General features: G+C 42.3%; 1 protein-coding gene across 4 annotated transcripts in view; it reads right to left on the reverse strand.

Annotated features, from left to right (window-relative positions):
- Window positions 1-249: 249 nt before the first annotated feature.
- Window positions 250-25,561, reverse strand: part of LOC149322051 (protein shisa-6-like) — a 404,892-nt gene continuing 379,580 nt past the window's right edge. For 3 of the 4 annotated variants that reach the window (XM_089533833.1, XM_089533807.1, XM_089533817.1), the window contains 2 exons: window positions 13,066-13,218; window positions 250-8,310 (listed from right to left, as the gene is read on the reverse strand). In XM_089533833.1, the coding sequence (XP_089389959.1) occupies window positions 7,757-8,310; window positions 13,066-13,218 (707 nt within the window). In that variant the 3' untranslated portion in view covers window positions 250-7,756. The remainder of the gene's footprint in view (window positions 8,311-13,065; window positions 13,219-25,561) is intronic. The other variant, XM_089533825.1, reaches the window with a different exon arrangement.

Consider the following 25,561-nt stretch of genomic DNA (forward strand, 5'->3'; position numbering starts at 1 on the left):
ATATGTATAGGTTGCTCTTCCATCAAGCATACCTGTTTGAAAACACATGTACATACGTGCGCATATACATCCACCCACCCACCGACCACCCCATTATATTATAGTATAATTTCTCAAACCATGCTTTAATAAGATTTCAAAAGTTGCCATAAAAGATGTCTTCCATTGTTTCTCCAAAGTGTATCAAAAAGAAACAGGTGACCTTTTTTTTGTTGAAATTGCTTTATTTTTGAATCCATAAATATTTGTTACTGACAAAAGTGGAAAAAATCCTTAAGACTCTAATTTTTTTTTTTTTTTTTACTAAACTGGTAATAGTTTTGTTTACAGTACCTACAGAATGTGCTTTTACAGGTAAGTATAACAACAAGGATAATACAGAGAAAAACAGTCAAATACTGCTGCCTCGAAGCTTAATGCGCAACCAAGAGTCAGTGCAAAGATACAGATACAAATGTACTTTCTCATCAGAACTACTGGAGAATAAACATGAATTCCATAAACTGGGCTAAAGCACACAGGGGGGTTGGACATTCAGCCTTCCCCTCTGGAAATAGTATCCCCAGATGAAGCTGATTACAATACAACTTGGCTTCCTCAGAGGAGAGGAACTCTTGAGAGAGAGCTCTACTCTCTCCGCCTGTGGGATGGAGGCTTGGAGAAGCAGCTGCAAAGCATGTGGTCAGAGCAACAGTAAGGCGTAGTTCTGCACCAAGAGAACTTGTGAGAACTTCCACAAATCATGAAAGGTCACAAAAGAGACACCAAATGCCTTTTTGTTTTTGCTAACTAATGAGATAATGGATCTTTTATCCCACCCCGCCCCTAGATTTACATAAATATTATAAGAACAGAATGTATCTGTCTTCCTTCATTCTCACAAGTCTTCAGCTGATCAAATTCCATCTGCTGTCTCTAAACTCAGTGAAGACACTTCAGAGATAAAGCTAAAGCATCTTGTTAATTAGTCAACATTTGTGATCATTTATTTTTAATTTTTGCAACCCAGCCCAATCCAAAATTATTGCTACAACTTTCATGGAAAGCATTGCATGAAACTTTCCCTAGAGTTTTGTTTCAAACCCATATGAATTTTCCCTCCCTTTCTTACCTTTGTCAATACTCTTGATTTAATATCATTCAGAAACATTCAAGAGAGTGTTTCTTATGAGAAAAGTACCTTTCACATATAATCACAGATAGCCAGGATGTGAGGACTGAGTGGCGCACCAAGCAGGATGATACTGAATCAAACTCTTTTGCTCTTTGCTTCAGGGCTGCTCTCATGTCACTGCATGGTGGTAGTAAATTTGGACCTCCACCCACCTTTGTAGCGCAAAGATGATAATATCAGAATGGGCACCTATCTCAAAAGGAAGCAGTATTAGAATGTTTACCATCCTGAGGCTCTTTTCCTTTGTTTTCAGCCTCTGAGTAACATTCTGATTTAACATTAGATCATGAAAAGCTATGATAAGCTGATGTGAAGATCCCAATATCTCAATCCAAGCAATCCTGTAAAGAGATCCAAGGCCTTCTTTCTCTACTCTCATCCCCTGGGGCAAACTCTTTTTACATATGCTGCAAAACATCCTAGAGGATTTGGCTGTTCTACCTAGTAGCTGTATCTTTGCTGCAGTGAACACTGCACTGACAATTGGATACAGTTTCATGAGCTTTGTTTTGTACATGCTACCTTTAAGTGCTGGTAAACAGTGAGAGGCATTCATAATTATACCAGCTATGAGGGGAAATACCTTTGACACTATCTCACCTTCCCCTTCTTTAGAGATCCTGTGCAGTTGTATACATCTGTCTCTGTTAGGCCATGTTCCATGAAACATAGGCGCCTGATGCATTGGAGAAATTACATTTCCCATCTATGAGAATGATATGCAAAGGTCATTCAAATAGTTCTTTGCTCTTAAAACTGCCTCATCCTAATTTATTCTGAGGGATTGCACTGTCTATGATTTCAAGTTTTAAAGTTCCTGCCTGTCCTTTCTGTTTTTAGTCTGAGAAATTACAGTATTTTTAAAAGCCCAGCAGAAAAAGATGGCTGTGCTGAGCAAAGCTGCCTTGAATTTGGTAGGGCAGGGAGGCAGTGGCCCTTCAGATGTTGGATTAGGACTGAATATCTTTCCTGGAGATTTGGCAAGGTGACTGGGATAATTGGAACTGGAGTCCAGAATCTCCCATAAAACCATAGGGTCTCCATTTCCACTGGCAGGTATGCAGTAAGCACACAAACTACAGCTACAATTGCAAGGATTGTCATACATTGGCTGTCATCCTGTTGGATAGTCCCAACTACACTAGACCCATTCAATCAATTGTTGAATGGTGAGTAGATAAATCCCATTGATGTAATGAGTCTACTCTAGTTAGGCTTAACAACCGGATTTAGACCACTGTGTGTTTTTTGTACACTTAAGATATTTGATAAACAGCCCTTGGGAATTCCATTTGAATGGCAGTCTTAAAAAACAAGAGAGCCAGCATGGTGTGGTGGTTTGAGTGTTGGACTAGAACACTGGGAGACCAGTGTTGAAACCTCACTCAGCCATGGAAACCCACTGGGTCACCTTCGGCAAGTCATATTCTCTCAGCCTCAGTGGGAGGCAAAGGCAACCCCTATGCTGAATAAATATCAGCAAGAAAACCCTGTGATAGTTTTACCTTAGGATCGCCATTAGTCAGAAATGACTTGAAGGCACACAACATCAACTTACAAGAAAAGCAGCTGGGTGATTATCCTTGCTCTCAAATCCCTTCAAATGTAAAATATGAGTGCAACGAGTACGTCTTGTGTCCAGAGACATGTCCCCTCAGTCTAGGAGCTAGAATTGGCTATAGCTCCCTGTCAAATGTACATTTCTCATCAAACTTGCAAAAAACAACTCAAAAAAAGTCTGAGTGATTGGTTGTGTGAAGAAGAGTTGTGCAGGTGGCCAGAAATGGCTTTGACTTTTTTGCTACAGCCACACATGGGCAAACTCATTTTTCAGTTAAAACTGCTCTGCCTATTCAGCCAGAAAGGTAACTATAGTTATGGGGGTGGGGGAACTGTGGCCCTCCATATGTCGATGGCCTCCACTTCCTATTAACCACAGGCACATGGCCGCAGATTAAGAAAGCTGCAGTCTCACAAGATCACACAGTCCAGAGTTTCCTACAGTAGTACTGTACAAACCTTCCTTTCTGCAGACCCAAACAGCAGTCACACGACTCCCTCCCCCATTCCTGTTCTCTCCCAGCATTGAAACCACCCACCCCAGTGCTGAATTATATCTAGTTGAATGCTGGCAATCTGCTGGTTAAAAAAGAAATCAGTCTGTCTGATAAGTCACCGAGCCATCCTGGCTCTCCTGATCAGAAAGTGGGCATATTTTTCTGCTGATCTCTGTAATGAGAGATGAAGAGATGGCACTGTGTTCAGTGTTCTGTGTTCACTGACTGCAAGGAGGACATTAAAAAAACCTTTTGGCTATGAGTGTGGCACAATCCAGTTAAACTCATTGGAAGAGATATGTGTGTGTGGAGATCTCCCCCCAAGCTAAAAGCTTTGAGATACCAGTTCTTAAGCCAGAACCTAGCTGTCCTGCAGTTGGCCCAGATAATGACTGGAGAAGCAGTCTCAGTGCTCCTCCAGCAGTCTCAGTGCTGTTGTAATTGTCTTATATGATGATACAGCCAAATGCTTCTGTGATCCTCACTGCTTTCTGTGAAGCATGGAACAGCAGTGTGAAGTGACTTTGGGGGCTTTACAGTAAGTTGAGGAAGGGCATGTGGCTCAGTGCAGTGCAGGTCCATGGGTGCATATTTACACTATGTTAAAGGGATACCCAGCCATTTAATTTGGGTAGCTGATTATTCTGCTTTATCGGTCATCTCTATCTGTTCTTTCCCCCCCCTCTTTTTTTTAAATCTCTGTCTGTTCTTAATGGCATTGTTTCTGGATCATATGCTATTGCTTAGATTATTTTGGACTCTTTAGTTAGTGTATATATGTGTGTGTATGCATGTATCTGTATTCTGAGCTGCCTTGCACACTGTATAGCTGAAATCTTTTTAAACATAAACTCTCTCTCTCTCTCTCTCTCTCTCTGTGTGTGTGTTTTGGGTATCTACACTTATCATTAGGGGTGGTACATTACCTCCCCTGTCTTCCATAGTATGGAAGAAGAATCATTACTTCCACTGGGCTAATGGACCAGAAATATATTAATTAAGAAGCAATCCATCAAGATGGAATTGAATTTCAGCTTTGGACTCTAGTTGAGTCACCCAGCTTCCGAGAACAGATCTAAAGGGAAGGTTACTATTGAGACATCTCTACTGACTTCAGCTGCCCACCTGCAGCAACTATCTGCACACTTCATGAATCATAGGTTGGAAGGGACCACAATGGCTACCAAGTCCAACCTCTGCCATGCAAGACACACTGTTAAAGTACTTCTGAGAGATAGCCAACAAAACTCTGTTTAACGACCTCCAGAGAAGGATAATCCACCACCTTTCGAAGCAGTCTATACCACCATGCAACAGCTCTTATTGTCAGGAAGTTCTTCCTAATGTTTAGTCAGCTCTCCTTTCTTGCAAGTTGAAGTTAGTCTCTAAAGCAACTGAAAGTAAGCTTGCTCCATCTTCAACATAGCATCCCTTCAAATATTCAAATATATTTATAAATGGCTACCTTATCACATTTCAGTTTTCTATTCTCTAAGCTAAACATTCCCAGTTCACTAAGCTGTTCCTCATAGGAGTTTCCAGACCCCTTAGCATCTTGTACCCCCACCTCTAAAGATGTTCTAGCTTATCAATATCAATCCTTATCAATCCTTTTTGAACTGTGATGCCCATAACTGGACACATATCTCCAGGTGAGGTCTGACCAAAGTTGAATAGAGTGGTACTATTACATCCCTTGATTTGGAATATGGACACTATGCTTCTGTTGCTGCAGTCCAGAATTGCAATGACTTTTTGGACAACTCTTGCTTGAAACCATTGCACCAAATCCCAGGCAGATGGGGCATCCTCATATTTAGGATAACAGGATAGCTCTACATTATCATCAGTCTTCAGAGGGTTTGTACAGAAGGCTGTGCTGGTGATTCATGTGGGACATTTCAGCTGGTGAGAGACTAAGGCCTACTTTGTATGTCATGCAAAGAGCATGGTTGCCATCAAATACTACCTCTGTAGGGTAGAGGACATGCATTTCCCATAACATGACTGCAATGGAGTGGCTCAGCGGCCACACACAGCAGCTGTTTTTGGCAGCAGCCACAGTGCTTGTGTCATCTATAATGAAGGCCCAACTGACAGGAAGAAAGAGGGTATGCCAAGATTGCTTTGCAGATGACTCTATTGGTATGGCAAAGCAGAAGATGGCTGGGAAATGGTCCATAAAACATTGGGGGTGGGGGGAATCTGTACATTTCTCACTGGAACTGAGAAGCTCAGCTAGCTTTGTTGTATATCGTTGATTTATTTTGTAGCCAACAGAAGTAAACATCATAGCCTCTCACAACACACATATGCAAGAATCCATTGTAGACTGCTCCTGTGGGCCAATAGCCCTACACCCTTTTCTTTGGCATCTATTTCATCCCTATTGCCAACACTTTCTTAGTTTACATAATGGAAAATCAAAGGTGTATAGATTTCATATTCTCAGGAGTCTTATGCTTTTGAGCAGGTACCAGAACTATACTGCTTTTGTAGGCCATCAACTTTTTAATGGCCCCTACTGTGGGGCACCAGAGATGTTTGAAGATAGCAACAGTGAAGATAGAAATGGGACACGTTACTGTGTGCTCAGAGAAAATGCCTCTATTATAGCCTGCTGTGGCCTGATTTAGGCACATTACAGTTAGCCAGAGCATCAGCAACCTCCAAGCTCTCATATGTTGCTCGAGAACAGGACATGAGCAACAGCTGGATATTTTATGGCCATCCCTCCTGGCCCAGTTTCTGTTAAACAAAGCACAGTTTTCTTATGGCTCTAACTTGTAGTCTACAAACAGAACATGCTAGCAAAAAACAAAAACAAAAAACCCATGGCTGCTTTTTCCTGGTGCTATAAACAAAATCATATTAGAAAAGGGAAAGGGATCACTTTTTTATACAAGTTTCACTCTGAAAAATGCAGAGAGAAAATAAGTCTCAAGTGCAAAGCTACTGGAAGAGAAGTTTGATGAAATGGGATTCCATGTATTGCCTGGAAAAGGCCATGAATGTCAGGAACTTCTGGTCAATTTATGTGTGTAGACTGTTAAGCTCTGTGGGAACCTGTTCAACACAAGAACTTCAGAAGTGGCACATGCACTTGCAACATGGAAATGCAAGTAGTTATTAGAATGAGCCAACTTTTCACAGAATCACACAGCCTTAGCCATCTATTTCATTTACCTGTTGGACCAGAGGTCCAGGCCAGGCAGGAAAACAGGGTGTTATGATTTATAACAATTAAAATTCACATCTGTGCCCACTATACAAAATCCAACAAATGTTGGACCTACAAACATTTCTTTGAAAGACTTTACAGACACCCAGTGTCTAATTATTACTGTACAGTGGCTGTACAATGTGCCCAATTTGTATGTGAGCTGCTGCACAAGCATTTCACTTGCTGAAGGGGATTATAAGGCAGCAAGACTTGCAGTCCAAAAATATTCTCAGTCTAGATAGATGAAGGAAGGAAAACGTTTATGAAGACCCTCTTTGTGAGGGCCTCCTATGGGTATTTGGAAAAGAGTTGCAGGCTGGCAGGAAACCAAGCTTAGACTGAGCCAGGAACAACTGTTTATGGAATGACAATTGAACTATAGCCAACTTACACCTCTTAAGGTGGTTTATTGTGTCTATTTCAGGTGCAATAACATCCCAAATAGTCAAATGGTGTGTGCTACTGTGTTGTGTAAAATGGGTGAAAAGCTGGAGCTTCTGGAGAGAAGCAGTTTTGCCCTGTTTCCTTTTAAAAACCTATTTACATGTTGGAGAGTTACATATATGAGGATAGATGGAAGAAGAAGTTGGGGGTTGGCAAACATTAATCAGCAGAATTGTGCTTATAAACAAATCCATCTCACTCCTTCTTCCATCCGGAAAGCTGGCAGTCTATAGGCACTGGATTAATGTAAAATAGGGTGGCTTCCCAGCTGTAGCAATCATTGCTCCTCAGTCTGTTAGCTCCATAATAGTATCTGTCACTGACATTTCTCCAAGGAACAGGGAGACGTATGCTGAAGTGGAAATAGGTTAACACCTTCTAATGTATGGGTGGGACCTTAGCAGAAAGTGCACTCATTCAACACTTGGCAAAGCATGGGCCCACAACATGCCAAACTAGAAGGCCTGCCAACTTTGTCATTTAATGCCAATTTGGTGTGAGACTCTTCTTGGTTTATTATGATGGGCATTAGGTCCTAGCTTGGCAAACTAGCTAGAGAGTAGGAGCAGATGAGCCCTTGAAAAGAGCCATAATCCAGTATGGCTTTCTTTGACAGAAACTGAGCATGACCGGGAACCTTACCTGTACCACCTCTCCCTATTCTGTTTTTCCTCTCTATGTCAATAACATGTAGATGAATTTTCAAAATGACACAGACAGGACTGTCGGAAGAGTCTTGTCTTTTCAGACATGGAATTAGAGGTTATCTTGGCCGTAAGGCCACTGCAGTGTAGGGCACTGAAGCCACCCCAGTCCATATATATATGGATTATTATCTACAATGCACAGTGTCTCTGATCAAACAGTCACCTCTGTTTTGCTGGCTGTGCGATAATGGGAATGGTGTCCTGGGATATAGTGTAGCTGCTCCACTGTGTTGTGCCGCCGGGAGGCAAACGCTTGGCGCTTGTTGGCTGTTTGGTTCATACTCAAGGTGTTGTATAAGTTATTTGAGGCACTGGGATGGGAGTGCATCTTTGTCATCCGGTAGCGATCCAAGACAGGTGTTGAAACAAAGACATCTGAGTGTGACAAAGCCCGTGACATAGACTGTTCCCCGAAGCCTGAGTGTTCTGGAGAGAGCAGAGGGTCTTGTGAGTGCAGGCGTTCAGTGGACAACAGCTGCTCATCCGAGAGAATTCGCTCATAAGACATGCTGAATTCCTCTGGCATGATCCTCTCTGGGGACAGCACTCGGTCCTGGGACATGGCCCGCATTACCCGGCGTGGCCGTTCTCTTGGGGTGGTCTGTTTCTGGGATAGCTGGATGACATTGAGAGGGAGGGTCCCTCTTGCAGCTAGGTCTGGAAGGTGCCTCTTTCTTGAATAATATTCTTCAGCTTCCTTGTCAGCTGTAAGGGGCAAGGAAAAAGAGGACAAATGTGAAGGACTTGAAGAACAACAGATAAAGGAGAAAAGCAAAGAGAAGTCTTCTGAAATTTGGGAAGTGCTCAGTAGAGCCTGTAAGTGAGTATCGATGGTAATCTCAAGGGCTTCTCCACCTTGTGGAGGAATTGGTGCCTAATGAAAATGGAAAACTTTTTTGTTTTCTAAAACTTTTGGGATTTATAAGGCTATAAAGCATTTTTAGTCTGAAATCCCAAATGTTTTAGAAAACAAACAAACAAAAAAATTCCATTTTGATTTAACATCAACGAGGGAAGGAACATTCCTCAGGTTTACAGGGATGTGATTCCAGGAATAAGGAGCAGCAAGAGAGAGAAAATTAAGGATTATCTCTATTGACTATTTTGTTTTCTTTTGCATTATGTCTGTGGGTGGGTTTTTTAAAATTGTATTTTAACATTTTATTTTATGAGGATGACAATGTTAAACCTCCTCTGAACAAATCTTGCCAAGAAAACCCTGTGATAGGCTTGCCTTAGGGTTGCCATAAATCAGAAATGACTTGGAGGCATACGTCAGTAGTACTGTATCTTAGAATTTTATATTATTGGAATAGTAAAAATATTTTATTGTAACTGTTTGTAAAGCGTCATGTATATGGATGGCATTGTAAAAATAAATGATAATAATAATGTTGGCTGTTAGGGCATTTCTGTGTGCTATTTGGCCAGGGGGAAAAGGTCCTTTGTCCTCCTGTGCCTCCACAGTGAAACAAGATTTCAGATTATAAGTGCATCTGACATTCAATGCACAGTGGGGTCAGGCATTTTCTAAGGAGCTGTTTTATATCCATATTTGATTAAAAAGCTGTAGAAGAGCACTATGTGTCCTTTGAAATATGTAATGTGCTGATCTCTATTTCTGTTGAATAGCATTTGGAGACTGAGGCCTCCCAAGCTTGCATGTTGCAGTGATAATTCACCAATGTAAGGGAGATGGCACTGTCCTATTGTAGTTTTTAGAAAATGGCTTCCTAATGAGGTAATTATTGCTAATCTTCAACTTCCCCTGTATTCCTTCTCTCCATATTGTTATGATGGAGAAAAGGAGAACAAATTTCCTGTTTTTAAGTCCCAAAGTAACCAGAAATATATAGAAATGCAGAGCTTAAAAAAAAAATTAACCCAACTATAGCTCACAGTGTCCTCCTTTATGATATGAGTGGGTGAGGTGTGGTCCTCCAGTTGTTTTGGGGCTATAAAATTCCCATTAACCAGTGGTAAAGGATGTCTGGAGTTGTAGTTCAGCAGCATTTGGAAGTTTCTCATCACAGCTTTACCAAGGAGTTTATCAGACGCGAGTTTTTGGACCCTTAATTCCGCTAAGGAAGTGAAACAAACCTTGCGCAATGACCTTATAACGCGATGTTCTACCACATTGCTTGCTTTTCCGTCAAACCCCTGAAAGTTATGTTAGCGCTACAATTGCGCAAAAGTTGCGATTTGCGTGATGCGAAACCATGCATAGCGGAACTTTTTACTACACCAGCACCTTCCTTTTGTCTTGAACATTTCGCATCAACATATTTGCGCATGCTCCTTGGAGGTTTTGGTGGCATCCTGACCTTTGTGCTTCCGGAGGAGAGAGGGGAGAAGCTCCTTCCAGTTTCTAGCCTCCTATGTATTCCTTAAGGACAGAGTACGGGGCAGGAGTGGAGGGCTCTTTGGGGCTCCTTCAATTTCTAGCCTCCTAGGTGTTCATGCAGGGCAGAGGAATTGGGCTGGAATGGATGACCCTTTGGGGTCCCTTTAATTTCTAGCCTCCTATGTATTCCTTCAGGACAGAGTACGGGGCAGGAGTGGAAGGATCTTTGGGGCTCCTTCAGTTGCAGGGCAGAGGAACGGGGCTGGAATGGATGACCTTTTAGGGTACCTTTAATTTCTAGCCTCCAACGTTTTCCCTCAGGACATAATAAGGGGCTGGAATGGATGACCCTTTGGGGCCCTTCAATTTCTACGATCCTACATGTTCCAGCAGGACTGAAGAAGGGGCTGCACTGAATGGCCTTTGGGGGAATCCCTTGCATACATTAGTTGTACGTACCCCCCTCCCACCCCCCTCCCCCAGGGTTGTCCTGAAAAATGAAGGCCACTGGAAGGGAATGGGGTGAAAAAACAGCTCAGCATCATGGGAACTTTGCAATCAGTAATATTTGCGTCGCTTTGCGTTGCTGCCTAACACACCAAACCATTTCGCAATGCATTCGCAAGGGTAACAGGAGACAAAGGCTTGATTTCCCTTTTTTCCCGTAGTGCACAAAAAGGGGAGGAATGACACTAAAACTGCAGGAGCGTTGCGCAACAGGCTCCCATAGAAATGAATGGCGTCTGGAAGAACATCGCGCTATCACGTTATTGCGCAATTTTGGTGGCACAAACATTGTGCGATAGGCAGGAAAAATCACCAAAAACTCGTGTCTGATAAACTCCCAAGTTTCTCTTGAGAAAGTAATAACTGGAAGGAAGCAACCTAACAAACCCCCAGATTTGGAAAGTGTTGCAGTTCCTTCCTCCTCATCCTTTTTTTTTTTGGCAATGTAGCCATCATAATTTTCTGTGGGTAAAAGTAGCTGAAAAAATATGTTATGTGTGCAAAAACAGGGAAACTGAAAAACTGAAGAAAGTAAATTTCCTAAAGCTTTGGTACTAAACAGATCAATAAACACTTAATGGAACAATCACAGTATTTTCTCCTGTGAGGAAATCAAAGCATGAACCAATAACAGGATTTTGTTCAGGTACTGTGGAGTATACTAGATCCCCTCATTGTCGCACCTGGGATAAGATGGATTGAGCTGAGCCATTAGCCATAACTCTGCAGCTTCATTTGTCAATGGGGAGAGGCTGCAAAGATGGACAAAATCTGTTCAATGTGCTGAGAGAAAAGAGTAGCAAAGCTTGGGAAAGCAGCTTCCAGACTTCCCCGGACAGAAATGGTCCTCGGCTAGGGGATTCTGATCACTGTAATTTTAAAAAGTAATATCTTCAAAATCTGGAAAAGAGTACACCCTCATGTTCCCTAGACAAAATAAAGTTGCCCTCTTCTCTTCTCTCATAGTTTTGTGGCATGGCAGTGTTGTCATTGAGGTTGGTATCTGGCCACCTGCTCACTCAGATTGCTGCAGTCCCCTCACCCAGAAAGGCCTTCAGGGTCCAGCATGGTTGCAGCCACGCTGGAACCTAAAGGCAAACCTTTCACCCCACCAAGGAAGGCCTTCAGGGTCCAGCATGGCTGCACCCACACAAGATCCTGATGGCAGCCACTGATAGAAGGCCTTCAGCTGTATTGGACACTGAAGTCACCACCAGCAGCAGCTGCGACTACTGTGGGGGTGGCGCTGAGGGCCCTTTAAGGGTCCTGTGCAACTGCTGGGCAAGTAGGAAAGTAGGAAAGTGCTCTTTCTCCCTCGCCCAATAGCTGTGCCAGTTCCTCTTCGCTGGTGATGCCACTATGGCATTCTGGTGAACAGGGAAATCCACCCTGTTCTATCTATCTGTGCAATTGCTAGGATAATTACTAGTGAAATTCTCCCTAACTTCCTGGCCATGTTGTCCTAAATCATGGCATGAGACAAGGAGATGTGCTAAACTGCCTAAGTGATATGAAGATCCTTTCCATGTTGTGCTCTGAGCCACTTTGTGGTGCTGGAAGCTAGGACAGCCTCCCTGTGCTGTCCAGGCAAATGGGCAGCCTTCCCTGTCTTCCTCATGGTTTGTTGGTAGCAATGTGCCAGAAGGTTGGGTGAGTCACTTGATTTCCTTGGCAATGGAATAACTCTCCTTGCCTTTCCAGTCAATGTGCAGCAACTTTACCTCTACTACGGCTGAGAGAGCTGCAAGTGTTTGGCAAATAAAACAGAAGAAGCAAAGGAAATGTGCATCACACTTCACTATCTCTCCCCCACAACAAAAAATATGTCTTGAAATATCAGCTTAGTGGTAATAAACGGGCAAAATAGACTGCTTTGAAGGGGAGGTTTTAAGCTGCCCCTTTCGAAGGAGGACTGGGGCCACAACAACTGCACACCATAGCCTCAATCTGCCTTTTTGCTGGCAGAAAAGGAGTGGCAAAGAGCAAAAAGCCTGCTTTTCCACCCTGCCACAGTCAGAAGCTGGTTTTTTATGCCGGTCTTTTCGGCTAAGTGTCCCTTATGCCACAATGTTTCATTTGCCATTTAAGAATGAACAACCAGCCCTAGAGTATACAGAAAGAGCAATAGTAATATTTCTCTATTTGGAAAGAAAGCATATCCAACTGCCAAACTACACAGTCACTAACTCTGACTGAAAAAAAGACCTGAAAATTCAAATGATTTTAGAAAAGAGGGGCACTGCTATGTGGGTCTCTGTTAAATATGAAAATGCTTTAAAAAGAAGCAAAGATCTGTTCAAAGTATTCCTGACCAAGTGTCATCAACTGAGCTTGGAAAAGTTCATTTGTTGGACTACAGTTCCCAGAATTCTATAGCCAAATGGCCATGGGTGATATTGATTGGTGGAGTTTGGACAGTAGTCCCCCAAAAAGAACAACTCTAAGGTCCAGAACTGCCTCTACCTTAAGTCTAACTCCATAAGGAAGGAACAGTGAAACCAGGGGCCAAGACAACACAAAGGAAAAGATTTTTTTTATCCCCCCCTAGATTCTCACACCAACCATGCACACCAATAAGCAGCAAGAAAATGAAATGAGCAGACACCTACTTAATCTCTTCAGGGAAGAATATTTACTTGGATTAGTCTTGACTGCAGACTCATAGGATGGTGGGAGGTGAGAGAGATTCTGGAAGGACCTGGAGAAGGACAGATCATAGGGCTCGGTGGCAGAGGTGAGAATACTGTTCATCCGGGGCTTTTCTGCAACAAGGAGAAAGAAGACTTATATTGAAACAAAGTGACAAGAACAAAGGAAAGAGCACCTGGCACACAATGGTTTGGTTGTGCCCATCAGTCTTCCCAGTTGTGTAGGGTTCAAGCTGCACCAATGAAACTTGGCTTCTTCCATTTCCAATGCAGAGGGCATTGTATGGCCAAACTGAGGCTAAGGAGACACACATCGTTATAGAACAAAAGACATAAGCGAGTGAATCACTGGATGCTTATTCCTCTCCTTCTGTCCTGGATTTCTTGTGTAGTGAACAGACCTACCGGTAGTACTATTCTTGCCCAATCTTGTATTCACAAGATACTCTACACAAAATGCACATCACACTATGAGTGTAGACAAAGGACAGAGACAGAAACACATATACCCCTGAAAAAATATTTCTTTAGCATCTGATAAAAGATGAGAAAAGCCCAGTTTTCATCTGCTACACTGGAGACATCATCACCATCTCATCATGGATTAGGTGTTGTCAAAAATAACTGCACCAGCTTTCAGACCTAAAATTAAAACTAGTAACACAAACGTTTTTAGCTCATTTAGAACAATGTTATTTTATAACGTATATATACCTTGAAGGATGTGTTGAAGTTCCTGGTTTGGGTGTCACTGGTCTCCCAAGTGATTCACTAATCCTAGGTTGTGCTAATCCTCTTCTCATATTGATAAAAGAAGAGTCAGTAGTACTCTTCTCCCATTGCTCTTATCTCTCAGTGTTGCCTTTCGCCTCACTTTAGAGAACTGGGAACAGCCATACCTGCCTCCCTTATTTAACTGCTTAGACAAATGGCCTCTCATTACTCATTTTTGAAAATTCATTATTAAAATATTATTGCTCTTAATTATGGTGATAATGACAATGATTATAACTAAAGAGAGCCCTTAGGTGCTTTCACTGGAAATGTGGTGTAATTTTCTATGAATGCACACTGCAATTTGTCATCTCACCATCAGAGTTATTTTTAAATCAGCATGGATACAACTTGGCTGGGGCTCGTGGAGAGTAATGTTGGCCCCAATTCATCACTGAGCACACATTTATCAACGACTTAGACACACTTTCATAATACTCTACTTAGAAGTAAGTACCACTGTTTTCAAAGGGACTTATTCCTAGAGAAGTGTGTGTAAGTGTTTGTGTGCCTCTCTCTCTGTATATACACACCTCATTAAATATTTATTAAACTTCTAAATCAGCTGTTAACTAAATTTCTAAATACAAAAGAGAACAATAAAGCAATTACTAAAAAGCCAGCATGGCATAGTGGTTTGAGAGCTGGACTATAACTCTGGAGATTGGGGCTTGAATCACACTCGGCCATGAAAATCCATTGGATGACTTTGGGTGAGTCACACGCTCTCAGCCCCAGAAAACCCCATGACAGGTTCATCTTAGGGATGCCATAAGTCAGAAATAACTTGAACGCAAACAACAACAACAACAACAACAACAACAACAACAACAACAGAATATAAATTTAAGGTAAAACCAGCAACAGAGACTCAGGCTACTTCCACACTTCAGAATTAGTGCAGTTTGACACTACTTTAACTGTCATGGCTCAATGCTATGTAATACAGGAATTTTTAGTTTGTTGTAGCACCAGAACCCTATGATAGAGAAGGCTAAATATTTCACAAAGCTACAAATACCAGAATTCCATAGCATTAAGCCATGGCAGTTACAGTGGTGCCAGACTGCATTAATTCTGTAGTGTAGATGCAGCCTCAATCAAAACATATAAAACAGCATATAAAACTAAATCAAAATCAGCAGTAAGATAAACGTGCAAAAGTGTAAAGTATACATGCTCTCTCTCTCTCTCTCTCTCACACACACACACACTTCTTAAAAATCTTGGGAGAATAAAAAGACCTTCTCCTGCACTGAAAAGAATTAGAATGCTGCTGAACCCACTGAACTGTACTGAATAGGGGTCTGATTACTGACACAGGTCCACCTAGGCTGAGGTATATCTCCACTCTATTGAAAAAGCTGCCCATAGCCTTTGGAAACAACCTTGCTGCTGTCGCCTCTGTACCTGGCTGGCTGTGGAGCGTAGCAGATCACAGCCCAGAAATTCCTGCCATCCCTTCTCTGTGCCCAGACTGAACTACAAAAGATGATTTTCAGTACAGAGCAGTCTTTTGAGAGACCATAGCTCAATGCCAGAGCACATGCTTTGCAAGAAGAAAGCCCCAGTCCTGAGCACCTCCACTTAAATAGATCAATTGTGTTAGGCAATCGTGCTAGGAAAGACATCTTTCTCAGACCCTGGAAAATGCCATCATTTGGAAGAAACTGAATGAACCAGTTTGATTCCTTGCCAGCATCAAGGAATAATTGCTGAGCTCATAGAATCACAGAAATGCAGTTGGAAGGGATCCAGTCCAACACCTTCCTGATACACATCCCTGAATGATAGCCATCCAAGCTCTGTTTTAAAAACATTTCAATGAAGTGTCTATTGTCCTCTTTTTTACTGTCAAATGGCTCTCATTGTAAAAAAGTTCTTCTTAGCTTTTAAACACATCTCCTTTCTTGTAATCTGAATCTACTGGTACAGGTTCTGTCCTCTGGAGCAGCAGGAAACAAACTTGCACATCTTCCATGAGATAGCCTTTCAGCTATCGTATCACCCCTCCATCTTCTCTCCTCCAGACTAAACATACCCAGTTCCCTCAGGAACTCTCCATGGGGCTCAGATTTCAGGCCCTTTTGCTATCTGGGTTACCTCCTGTTACTACTATTCTCTCTTTTTTGATATCAAGTTGATATTAAAAGGGATGTTTAAAATAAGGGAAGCTCAGTGTAGGAAAATGGCCTTACCATATAAGGAGATCCGGGAGGATCAGCATGGGGGAGCTCAAGAGCACATAGCCAAAGCTAGATCAATCAAGTTCAGAATCTGCACAACTCCTTCACTGATAAGAGTGAAGGTGGGTGATAGACCTTGTGCTTACAAGTGAACAGAAATCCATTTCCCTCTGGACCATTCACAAGTTTCCTTCTCAATTTTCTCTCCTGGAAGCTATTCCTTAGTCCTGAATTCTGCCTTGGGACAGGTTTTACCCTATAAATATGCCTGCTTAGGCACCAACAGTTTGGTCTCACTTGAGGTCAGACAGACATTCTGTCAGTATCTCACTTGACCCCTCAGCACTCCTGGCCATGCCATGATCTCCAGGCACCATGCTGAGCCACTTCTTTTCCTGGTATCCACCAAATGGAGCCCTCTTAACTGGAATCAGTACAGTATTGCCCCCTGCAATCCTCTTAAGTCACTATCAGCTACCGCATTTAATTTCATTATTTTTTGAATGGGTGCATGAGTGAGTGTCTTGTGTCTATAGTGATTACCTTTGACTCAGAAATAAAACTAATTTGGAACTTGCACTCTGGAGTTCTGTTTCTTGGAACCAGTATACACAGGCTTGATCCCTGCTTTGAGTTGCCTGAGCCCTCTTGGCTGATGTAATTGAGTCAACAAAATTCCCCTATTGAGTATTAATATGTGGATGCCTTCCCGGGACCCTGGCATATTAGGTACAACTCCTCTAGACACAATTCAGTGTGTCAACACATTCATAGAGTTGGGAAGTACTTGGAGTCACAACTAGACTCCCTTCGTCCCTTCCTGCCATGTCTTTTGGTACAGAATATTGGATTATACTGATGCAGTCCTTGGTTGCCACAGCCGTACATCATTCCCAGGCAAAGTCTCCAGATCACACAATTTGGGCACATGCTCCTGAGCTGATGTATGACTACAGTTGCTCATCAAAAGTATCTGCAGTTAGTAAAGGGATCCAAATCTGAGACTGTAGTGGATTCAAGACAGAGCAGGTTTTCTTACTTAAAACATTTGAAAGAGTGCATGCAGAGCAGTGTGGTGAAAAAAAAAGCCAGGTGTTCCTGCAGCCCACTGACATCCTCAGCAGAGCAAGACTTAAGCATTTCTGAGTTACCTGTAAAGGGTCCTAATCTTAAAGTAGGCTGGGAGAGAAAGGGCAGGGCAGACAAACAGATAGACAGGTTCAAGGGTGCTCAGGCAGCTTTATTGGTTAAATATAAGTGTCTATAAGTCACGTAAAGGCAAAGGTTTCCCCTTGACATGAATGTCTAGCCGTAACTGAATGTAGGGGGTGGTGCTTATCTCCATTACTAAGCTGATGTTGGAAGAAGTTGGGACAGCTCACTTTGTCATGCAGCACTTTGGTCTTGAACTGCCAACCTTCCAGTTTAAGGATAATCAGAATTGGCATCTTAACCACTAAGCCACTGCATCCCATATAAGTCACTTATAAGTCTACATATCAGTCTACATATGTGTACTATGCAAATTGGTGTGTATTTTCACTCATATGCATTGATGTTTAATTGTTTTCACTTTCCAGCACAAATGCACAATGTACATTTCTGAGAATTTCAGTGGATAGTCTGGTAGAAACAACAAAGGATTTTTCCATGGAGTTTATGGAGTTTTTCAGGGGTCCCTCCACAAAAAGCCCAAACTCCTGTGAGGTGCATGTGGGCAAATCACATTCTGTTCAACTGGAATGAGAAATATTTTAATACCTTGAGTGGTGATTTCAGCCTAGTTCAACCTAGTTTTAGCCCTTGAAATCACTATACAGTACCACACTGACTGCCTCTCTGTCATTCATATTGAGGAGACTCTTAACACAGCATTGTGCTTGGAAGCTGGAAACTGGGAGGAAGAGAGGCCCACAGGCCCTGCTGAGCCACCTGATCTCAGCAGGCTGTAGAGTTAGTTTGGTATTGAAATCACATCCCATTGCTGCAAATCAGATCAAATGCCTGAAGTCAGAGTTTAAAATCGTCTTTCATCCATCAAGCCAGAAGAGAAAGGCCTGTCAAATTATAACATTTCTATCACACCCAGGTGCTCAGATATTAAAACAGGCAGAGATAAGAACATTAAAAATAGTAGTGGCAACTGCTGTAAGCAAATCTTCAGACGGGGAAACAAAAAGGACACAGAGGGTGACTTCAGGTATGTACCTATTGTAGGATGGCCAAGTGTCCTACTTTACAAAGCATCCTCTTCCATTTCTTGCACAACGTGTGTTGCAAACCCCTCAGTTATCTTTACTTGGCCAGAGGTATGTCAGCAGTCTCTTGGCAAAGTTTTTTCTTTTTTTTTTAAATTGTGGCATGCCCTTCACACTTCCAAGCAACACTACAGTGTTGTCTGAACTAGAACCATAGAATCATAGAATTGTAGAGTTAAAAGAGACCACAAAGGCCATCCAGTCCAATCCCCTGCCATGCAGGAAATCTCAATCAAAGCATCCCCAACAGATGGCTATCCGGCCTCTGCTTAAAGACCTCCAAAGACAGAGAGTCCATCACACTCCGAGGGAGTGTGTTCCACTGTCGAACAGCCCTTACTGTCAGGAAGTTCCTCCTACTGTTGAGGTGGAATGTCTTTTCCTGTAGCTTGCATCCATTGCTCTGGGTCCTAGTCTCTGGAGCAGCAGAAAACAAGCTTGCTCCCTCCTCAATATGACATCCCCTCAAATATTTAAACAGGGCTATCATATCACCTCTTAACCTTCTCTTCTCCAGGCTAAACATCCCCAGCTCCCTAAGGCGTTCCTCATAGGGCATGGTTTCCAGACCCTTCACCATTTTAGTCGCCCTCCTTTGGACACGCTCTAGTTTCTCAATGTCCTTTTTAAATTGTGGTGCCCAGAACTGGACACAATATTCCAGGTGGGGCCTGACCAGAGCAGAATATAGTGGCACTATTACTTCCCTTGATCTAGACACTATACTTCTATTGATGCAGCCTAAAATTGAATTGGCCTTGTTAGCTGCCGCATTGCACTGTTGACTCATGTTTAACTTATGGTCTACTTGGACTCCTAGATCCCTTTCACATGTAGTTTCATTCAACCAGGTGTCCCCCATCCTATATCTCTGCATTTCATTTTTCTGCCCTAAGTGCACTACCTTACATTTCTCCCTGCTGAAGTTCATTTGTTAGCTATGGCCCAGCTTTCTAGTCTATTCAGGTCATGTTGAATTTTGATCCTGTCCTCTGGAGTATTAGCTATTCCTCCTAATTTGGTGTCATCTGCAAATTTGATAAGTATGCCCCCAATTTTGTCCTCCAAGTCATTGATAAAGATGTTGAATAGAACTGGCCCGAGGACAGAGCCTTGTGGGACCCCACTGGTCACTTCTCTCCAGGATGAAAAGGAGCCATTGTTGAGCACCCTTTGGCTTCGGTCAGTCAACCAATTACAAATGCATGTAACAGTTGCCTTGTCTAGCCCACATTTTACTAGCTTGTTTGCAAGAATGTCATGGGGAAATTTGTCAAGGGCCTTACTGAAATCAAGATATACTATATCCACAGCATTCCCTTCATCTACCAAGCTGGTAATTTTATCAAAGAACGAGATCAGATTTGTCTGGCATGACTTGTTTCTCTGCAACCCATGTTGACTTTTTGTGATTATGGCATTGCTTTCTAGATGTTCACAGACTTTCTGTTTAATGGTCTGCTCCAGAATCTTTCCTGGCATTGATGTCAGACTAACTGGACGATAATTTTGGGATCCTCTTTTTTCCCCTTTTTGAAGATGGGGATGTTTGCCCTCCTCCAGTCTTCTGGCACTTCTCCTGTTCTCCAGGAGTTTTCAAAGATTATTGCCAATGGCTCGATATTACATTTGCCAGTTCTTTTAATACCCTTGGATGTAGTTCATCTGGTCCTGGAGACTTAAATTCATTTAGGTTAACAAGGTATTCCTGTACTATCTCTTTGCTTATTCTGTGCTGAATTTCCCCTATTCTGTCCTCTGCTCCTTGCTAGACTGCTCCTCTGGTAGACTGGGAGGCACTGCCACTGCTTTTGAGATCAAGAGGTTTCCTTGACTCACTTCCATGGCACATTTCATTAGCAACTGAGTGCCAGGCCTTAGTGCTTACTGGCCAGAATTATCATAGGGACATATGCATATGTACATCACACTACTTATGCAGGGCCAAAAAATCACAAGTGCACAAAAGACATATTCTGCTAATGGAAGTGGAGGCAAGGTTGCACAGACAGCATGTTCACATGTGCCTTGTCCTTGAAAGTTGTGCATTGTGCAGATGTTCCTGTACCCATTGACATCCTCAGCAGAGCAAAATTTAAGCATTTCTGAGGCACCTGTAAAGGGTTCCAATCCTGAGGTAGGTTGGGAGAGAAGGGCAGACAGACAGATGGACAGGTTTAGGGATGCCCAGGCAGCTTTATTTGCTGAATATAAGTATCTATACGTAATTTATAAGTCTACATATGCAGCGGTGCATGCTGTACATTGTGGTGGTGCATGCTATACTTTCCATTGTGGTAGTGCATGGTGGTGGGAGTCCTGCTGGGGAGTTAGAAATGCATAAATAGCACAGTTATTGTGCTATGCAGTGAATCCTGTCTGGATCCCCCCATTCTGAGGGAGGATGAAACTATCAGATAACTGCTTCTCAAATGACAAGCAAAAAGACCACCATCAATCAAAACAACTACTGTCCAGCGTGGACTGTGGGACTTGCATGGTTCCTATTTATCCCTTAAACTAGGGACTATGCAAGGATCATGAATATAAAACAATTATATGTGTATACCTGTAGGTTACACATTCACAATGGCCCTAACAGATTCTGGCCTCTATACTTTGCATTTGGTTGTGCATCCTGTACTTTCCACTAGACATTGCAGTTGGGCATCCTATACTTTACATTGTGATTACATATTGTTGTTCTGCATTCCATACTTTTGACTGTGGTTGTGCACCCTTTATTTTCCATTGTGATTGTGCACTGTGTATTGTACAATGGCACTGAGTCCTTGATTTGTGTTAAACAATGTCGCCATTCTACATAGAGGTTGTGTAGTGCTGCTGCAGCATATGTCTGCAAGTGGATATTTATGCTACTCTAAGGGGATGCTGGATCAAAGCCACTGCGAGGGTCCTTGTGCTCATCGTACCATCTAGGAATGATATACAACTCTCCATTCCCTCCTCTCCCAGTTCTGTACTTCAGGCACAAGCAGAAAGAGGTTATAAAGCAGCTGAGCATGTTAAGGACACCTGGAGATTTGCAGAAGTACAACAGTAACCAAATGTAAGATGGCAATTGCTCCCCTCCCACTCCTTGGATTTATGGGTGGAAGACAGGGTTATAGAATGATGGAATTGCTCAAAAATGACCATATAGCAGGACAGGGACAAGATAGATCAGGCTCTATTAATAGATCTCTGAGTGTTGCAGTAGATCAGCAGCACACTCTAAACAGTTAAAATAGAAAGTTATAAAGAGAAAAAAAAACCCTTTTTGGCTAGCTTTGAGTTTATAATTTATATCTTCATCTCAGTCTTTCTAATTTGTAAAATGGAAGTGTGAACTGCTTGCCTTTGACCAAATTCTTTGGACAGTTTTGTATTAGATTTGCTAATCTACAATAACTCAGACAATCTTTCACTGCACTCCATATCTCACTTTGGTTAGTAAGCTTTGTGGTTTTAGTAGGAAAAAAAGTAGATTACACAGCCTTGATGTATAGCCACTCAACATATAGTACGATGTCATCCCATAACATTTTGTTGCCCAAATATCCTAAGCAGAGCACTGCATGCCTGAAGCATAATCTTCGTTTTTCTTCTGCCACAGGTCAAACACTAAGAAATTTCAGTGCACTATTCAGCCACCACTAGTTCCTGCCTTCATGTATTTCCTCATGCTGTCATGATGTGGACTGAAGGAGGCTGCTTCCCCCTCTTGTATGGCAGGGCTGGCCCTGGAGTAGCATGTGTGTTGTCTCTCCATGATCAATTTTTGCCTTCAACCCACATTTAATATGACTGACTCCATGACTTGACAACACCTTCTACTTACCAGGCAACAGGAACAATTGATTCAGTATTACACTGTAAACAGAGACTTTGTCAGCATGGGAGCATTACCTCTGCTTCAGTGCCTCAGAAAGGAATTACAGTCACATCTCACAAAGATAAGTGATCTGCATTGGGATTATTGATAACTCCAAACAGCAGCACCTTTCAAGCATATGTGTCAATGTTGTAGTTTAAAAGCACTGCAGGGACATCAGGGGCAGAACAGAATCCCACTAGAGACTTGGTGAATCAAAATATGGAATGAGAAGAGCTGCATTTGACAGGGACATCCCTCAAACCTACAGCAATAAGGGAGGGAAGACAGTTCACAGACTCATGCTCCTCATCTGATCATGGAATGATTCACATGGCAAAGAGTAAGAGATGATTTGCATGGTGAATAAGCCATGGCAGATGGGGAAGAGGTGTAGCTTAGAGTACAGGCTTGGCCTGCATATGGTCCACAGTCAAATCTCTGACAGCTCCAATTAAAAGGAAGGAGAGCTGGGAAAGGTTTGAAACCTTGGAGACCCAGCAGCACTCAGTGTAGGCAATACTGACTCTGTATGCATGTGTGCATGCAAGTGTGTATGAATGTATACAAGTATTTGAAGCATTTCTATATTGGTTCCCTGAGGTAATGTACAATGGATAAAAACACTTAAATTATTAAACATATAAACAACTTTTAAGAAAAGACTAAAAATATCCCTTAAAATAATTAGACACAGCAGACACCTAAAACAGCCAGAGTAGCCACCCCTAGTTTTAACAAATGAAGACTATGAGAAACAAGACAAGATTTAGCCGTCCTCTGGAAAATCAGAATGTATTGAAGCAGCATGACTCCTTTTAGGAGGGAGTTCAGTTTGGATGCTACTGCAGAGAAAGCCTTTCATGTGTACCCGTCAGCCCCATGGGATGGTGGGACATGCAATGCTATAAGGCACCTTCTTGTTCTTGTATCAACCAGAACCTGAATATGAACTCAACGGTTTAATACAGTTGATTTTTAGACTGCAACTCCCAGAATCCCCAGTCAACATTGCTGGGAGATTCTGTGAGTTGTTGTCCAAGGCCTGAATCCTGCTGGTTTGGCCCAATTAGAATAGGCCCACTGACTCAATTATTGATTGCTGAGTCTATAGGGAGGAAAGTCCAATTGATTCAATGGGCTTAACCAAAAAGATTCTAACTCTCCAATGTAACTTTTCCAAGCTCTGGCAAATAAACAGACATTTTGTAGAACATAGTGGAGATGAAATATACATGCCTATTTCTAGGTTTTGGACCCAAGCTGTGCCTTAAACCTAAAGGACCTAAAATCTCTAAGCAAGCACCCCATGTTTATCTAATGGGCTTGCATAAAGTCAGAGAAGCTTCTATTTTTGCCATGCAGTAAATCAGAAGTGAGGCTGCAAATGATAGGTCACCTTGAAACCCATTGCCCAATACTTAGTAACACCAAAGGATAAACTGAAATGGCTCAAGGGAGTTATCCTTATGCATCATGTAGGTGGAAAGCAAAGCTTAGGGACTCTATAAGTTTTCACTGGAAGGAACAGTTGCTACATATATTATAAGTTTTTCCCCCTTGAGGGTGAAGATGCCTGTTTTTCATGATGAGCTATATTTTGGGGAGTAGTACCTTCTCTATTAATCATAACAAACCAGCACAGTCTTCTGGCATTTGCTTCATTTGTCTATTTCACTTATGTGTGTATGTCTCTGTGTGTTTAATGAGAATTGTTATTTGTTGTCATAATTACTATGTATGTGGCATCCACTGTATGGTTCTGTATCTGCCTTTGTCAGTCCTCCAGATATGTTGGACCACAATCCCATCATCCCTAGTCAATTCTCTGCTCTGCTCAAAGTGCAGAAATGAAATACACACTAAAGCAAGTGGGGAACCTGATGCCCTCCAGATGTTGTTGACTCAAGAGCATCCTTTTTTCTAAAAAGGCTCGAACTCCCATTGTCTTATACCACTGTTGGCTGGGACTGGTGAGTGCTGGGAGTCCAACAACTGATTCCCCACCTCTAAAAACATAAGAAGATTCATGCTGGATTAAATCAAATAGTCTACAATGTGTTTACACAGGGGCCAAATGGTTGACTATGGAAAGGCTCACCAAAAGGATCTGAATGCAACGGCACCTTTCTGGGTGAAAGAAAACTCAGAAATACTACAAACACTACAAAGTGTTGGTTATTACCTTTAAAGCCCTAAATGGCTTGGGCCCAGGTTACTTAAGGGAACGCCTCTCCCTGCATAATCCACCCCACACTCTCAGAACAACTGGTAAATTACTACTCAATTATCCTAAGGTGAGATTGGCGACTACCCAGCAAAGGGCCTTCACAGCAGTAGCGCCTTCTCTTTGGAATGCTTTACCTGAGGAGATCCGCCTTAGTGGAACGGTTGAGGCCTTTAAAAAGGCATTAAAAACCCATCTCTTCCTACAAGCCTACCCTCCCAATTCCTTGTAATAATGTTTTCCCCCTATTGATTGTGATGTACTGATATTTAGGATTTTAATTATGTTAAATTATATGTTTTTACCTAACATTTTGGATTTAATTTGTATTAATGTGTATTCTTAATATGTTATTCACGGTATTGTTTTTTATTGATATGTTGTACACCGCTTTGATCCTGAAAAAAGCGGTTTATAAAAAAACATTTATTATTTATTTAAACTCTCTTGATTCTAAAAGTTAAAGCTATAACCCTATAGTAGAATATGGGGGGAGGGAGGGAGGGAGGGAGAGGGAAATGGGGAGGGGGGGAAGAGAGGAACTGCTCCTGTATCTGAGGTCACCATCTCCTCAGGGCGAATATTGCATTAACCAGTGGTCTGCACTGGATCTGCCAAGCCTGGCTGAAGTTAGGCAAAAAGGCCTATGTTGGAGACCACTGGATGGTGAGCAAGTTTCCTTGGATATGTGATTAGGAATGGTCAAAGTCTCCATTTAGCACTTCGGCAGAGACCATCTGTGCCTATCACCCAACCAAAGCAAAAACAAAGTTGTGCAGGCCAGCCCCCAGGACTGGAAGCTAGTCAGTGGTCTTTTGCTGCTCAGCTTCAACCCCTTGCACTCCAACTGATTCCTCTTCTTCCCTTGGTCTTAGTCTCTTCTGCTTAACACCCAGAACCACAGACAGGAACCACATTCTCGCATGCTTTCATGGGAATATGAACTCAACATGGGAGGATTTTGCAGCACTTCCCTATACGTGTTTTTCACTCTGAACCATTTCAGAGCTATCCTGGTGAAGTCTGGACTTACAGAAGGAGGCTTAATTAAGTCATAGAATACAAATCTGAGTGGCTGCTGCTCATCTCCAATGCTTCTGCAGATGGAAAAGGTGGCAGAAGGCAGCTAAGAATGGGA

Source organism: Sceloporus occidentalis, unplaced genomic scaffold (genome assembly GCF_023333645.1).
Source record: "Sceloporus occidentalis isolate IW3139 unplaced genomic scaffold, rSceOcc1.0.p SCAF_1, whole genome shotgun sequence".
Taxonomy (NCBI): domain Eukaryota; kingdom Metazoa; phylum Chordata; class Lepidosauria; order Squamata; family Phrynosomatidae; genus Sceloporus; species Sceloporus occidentalis.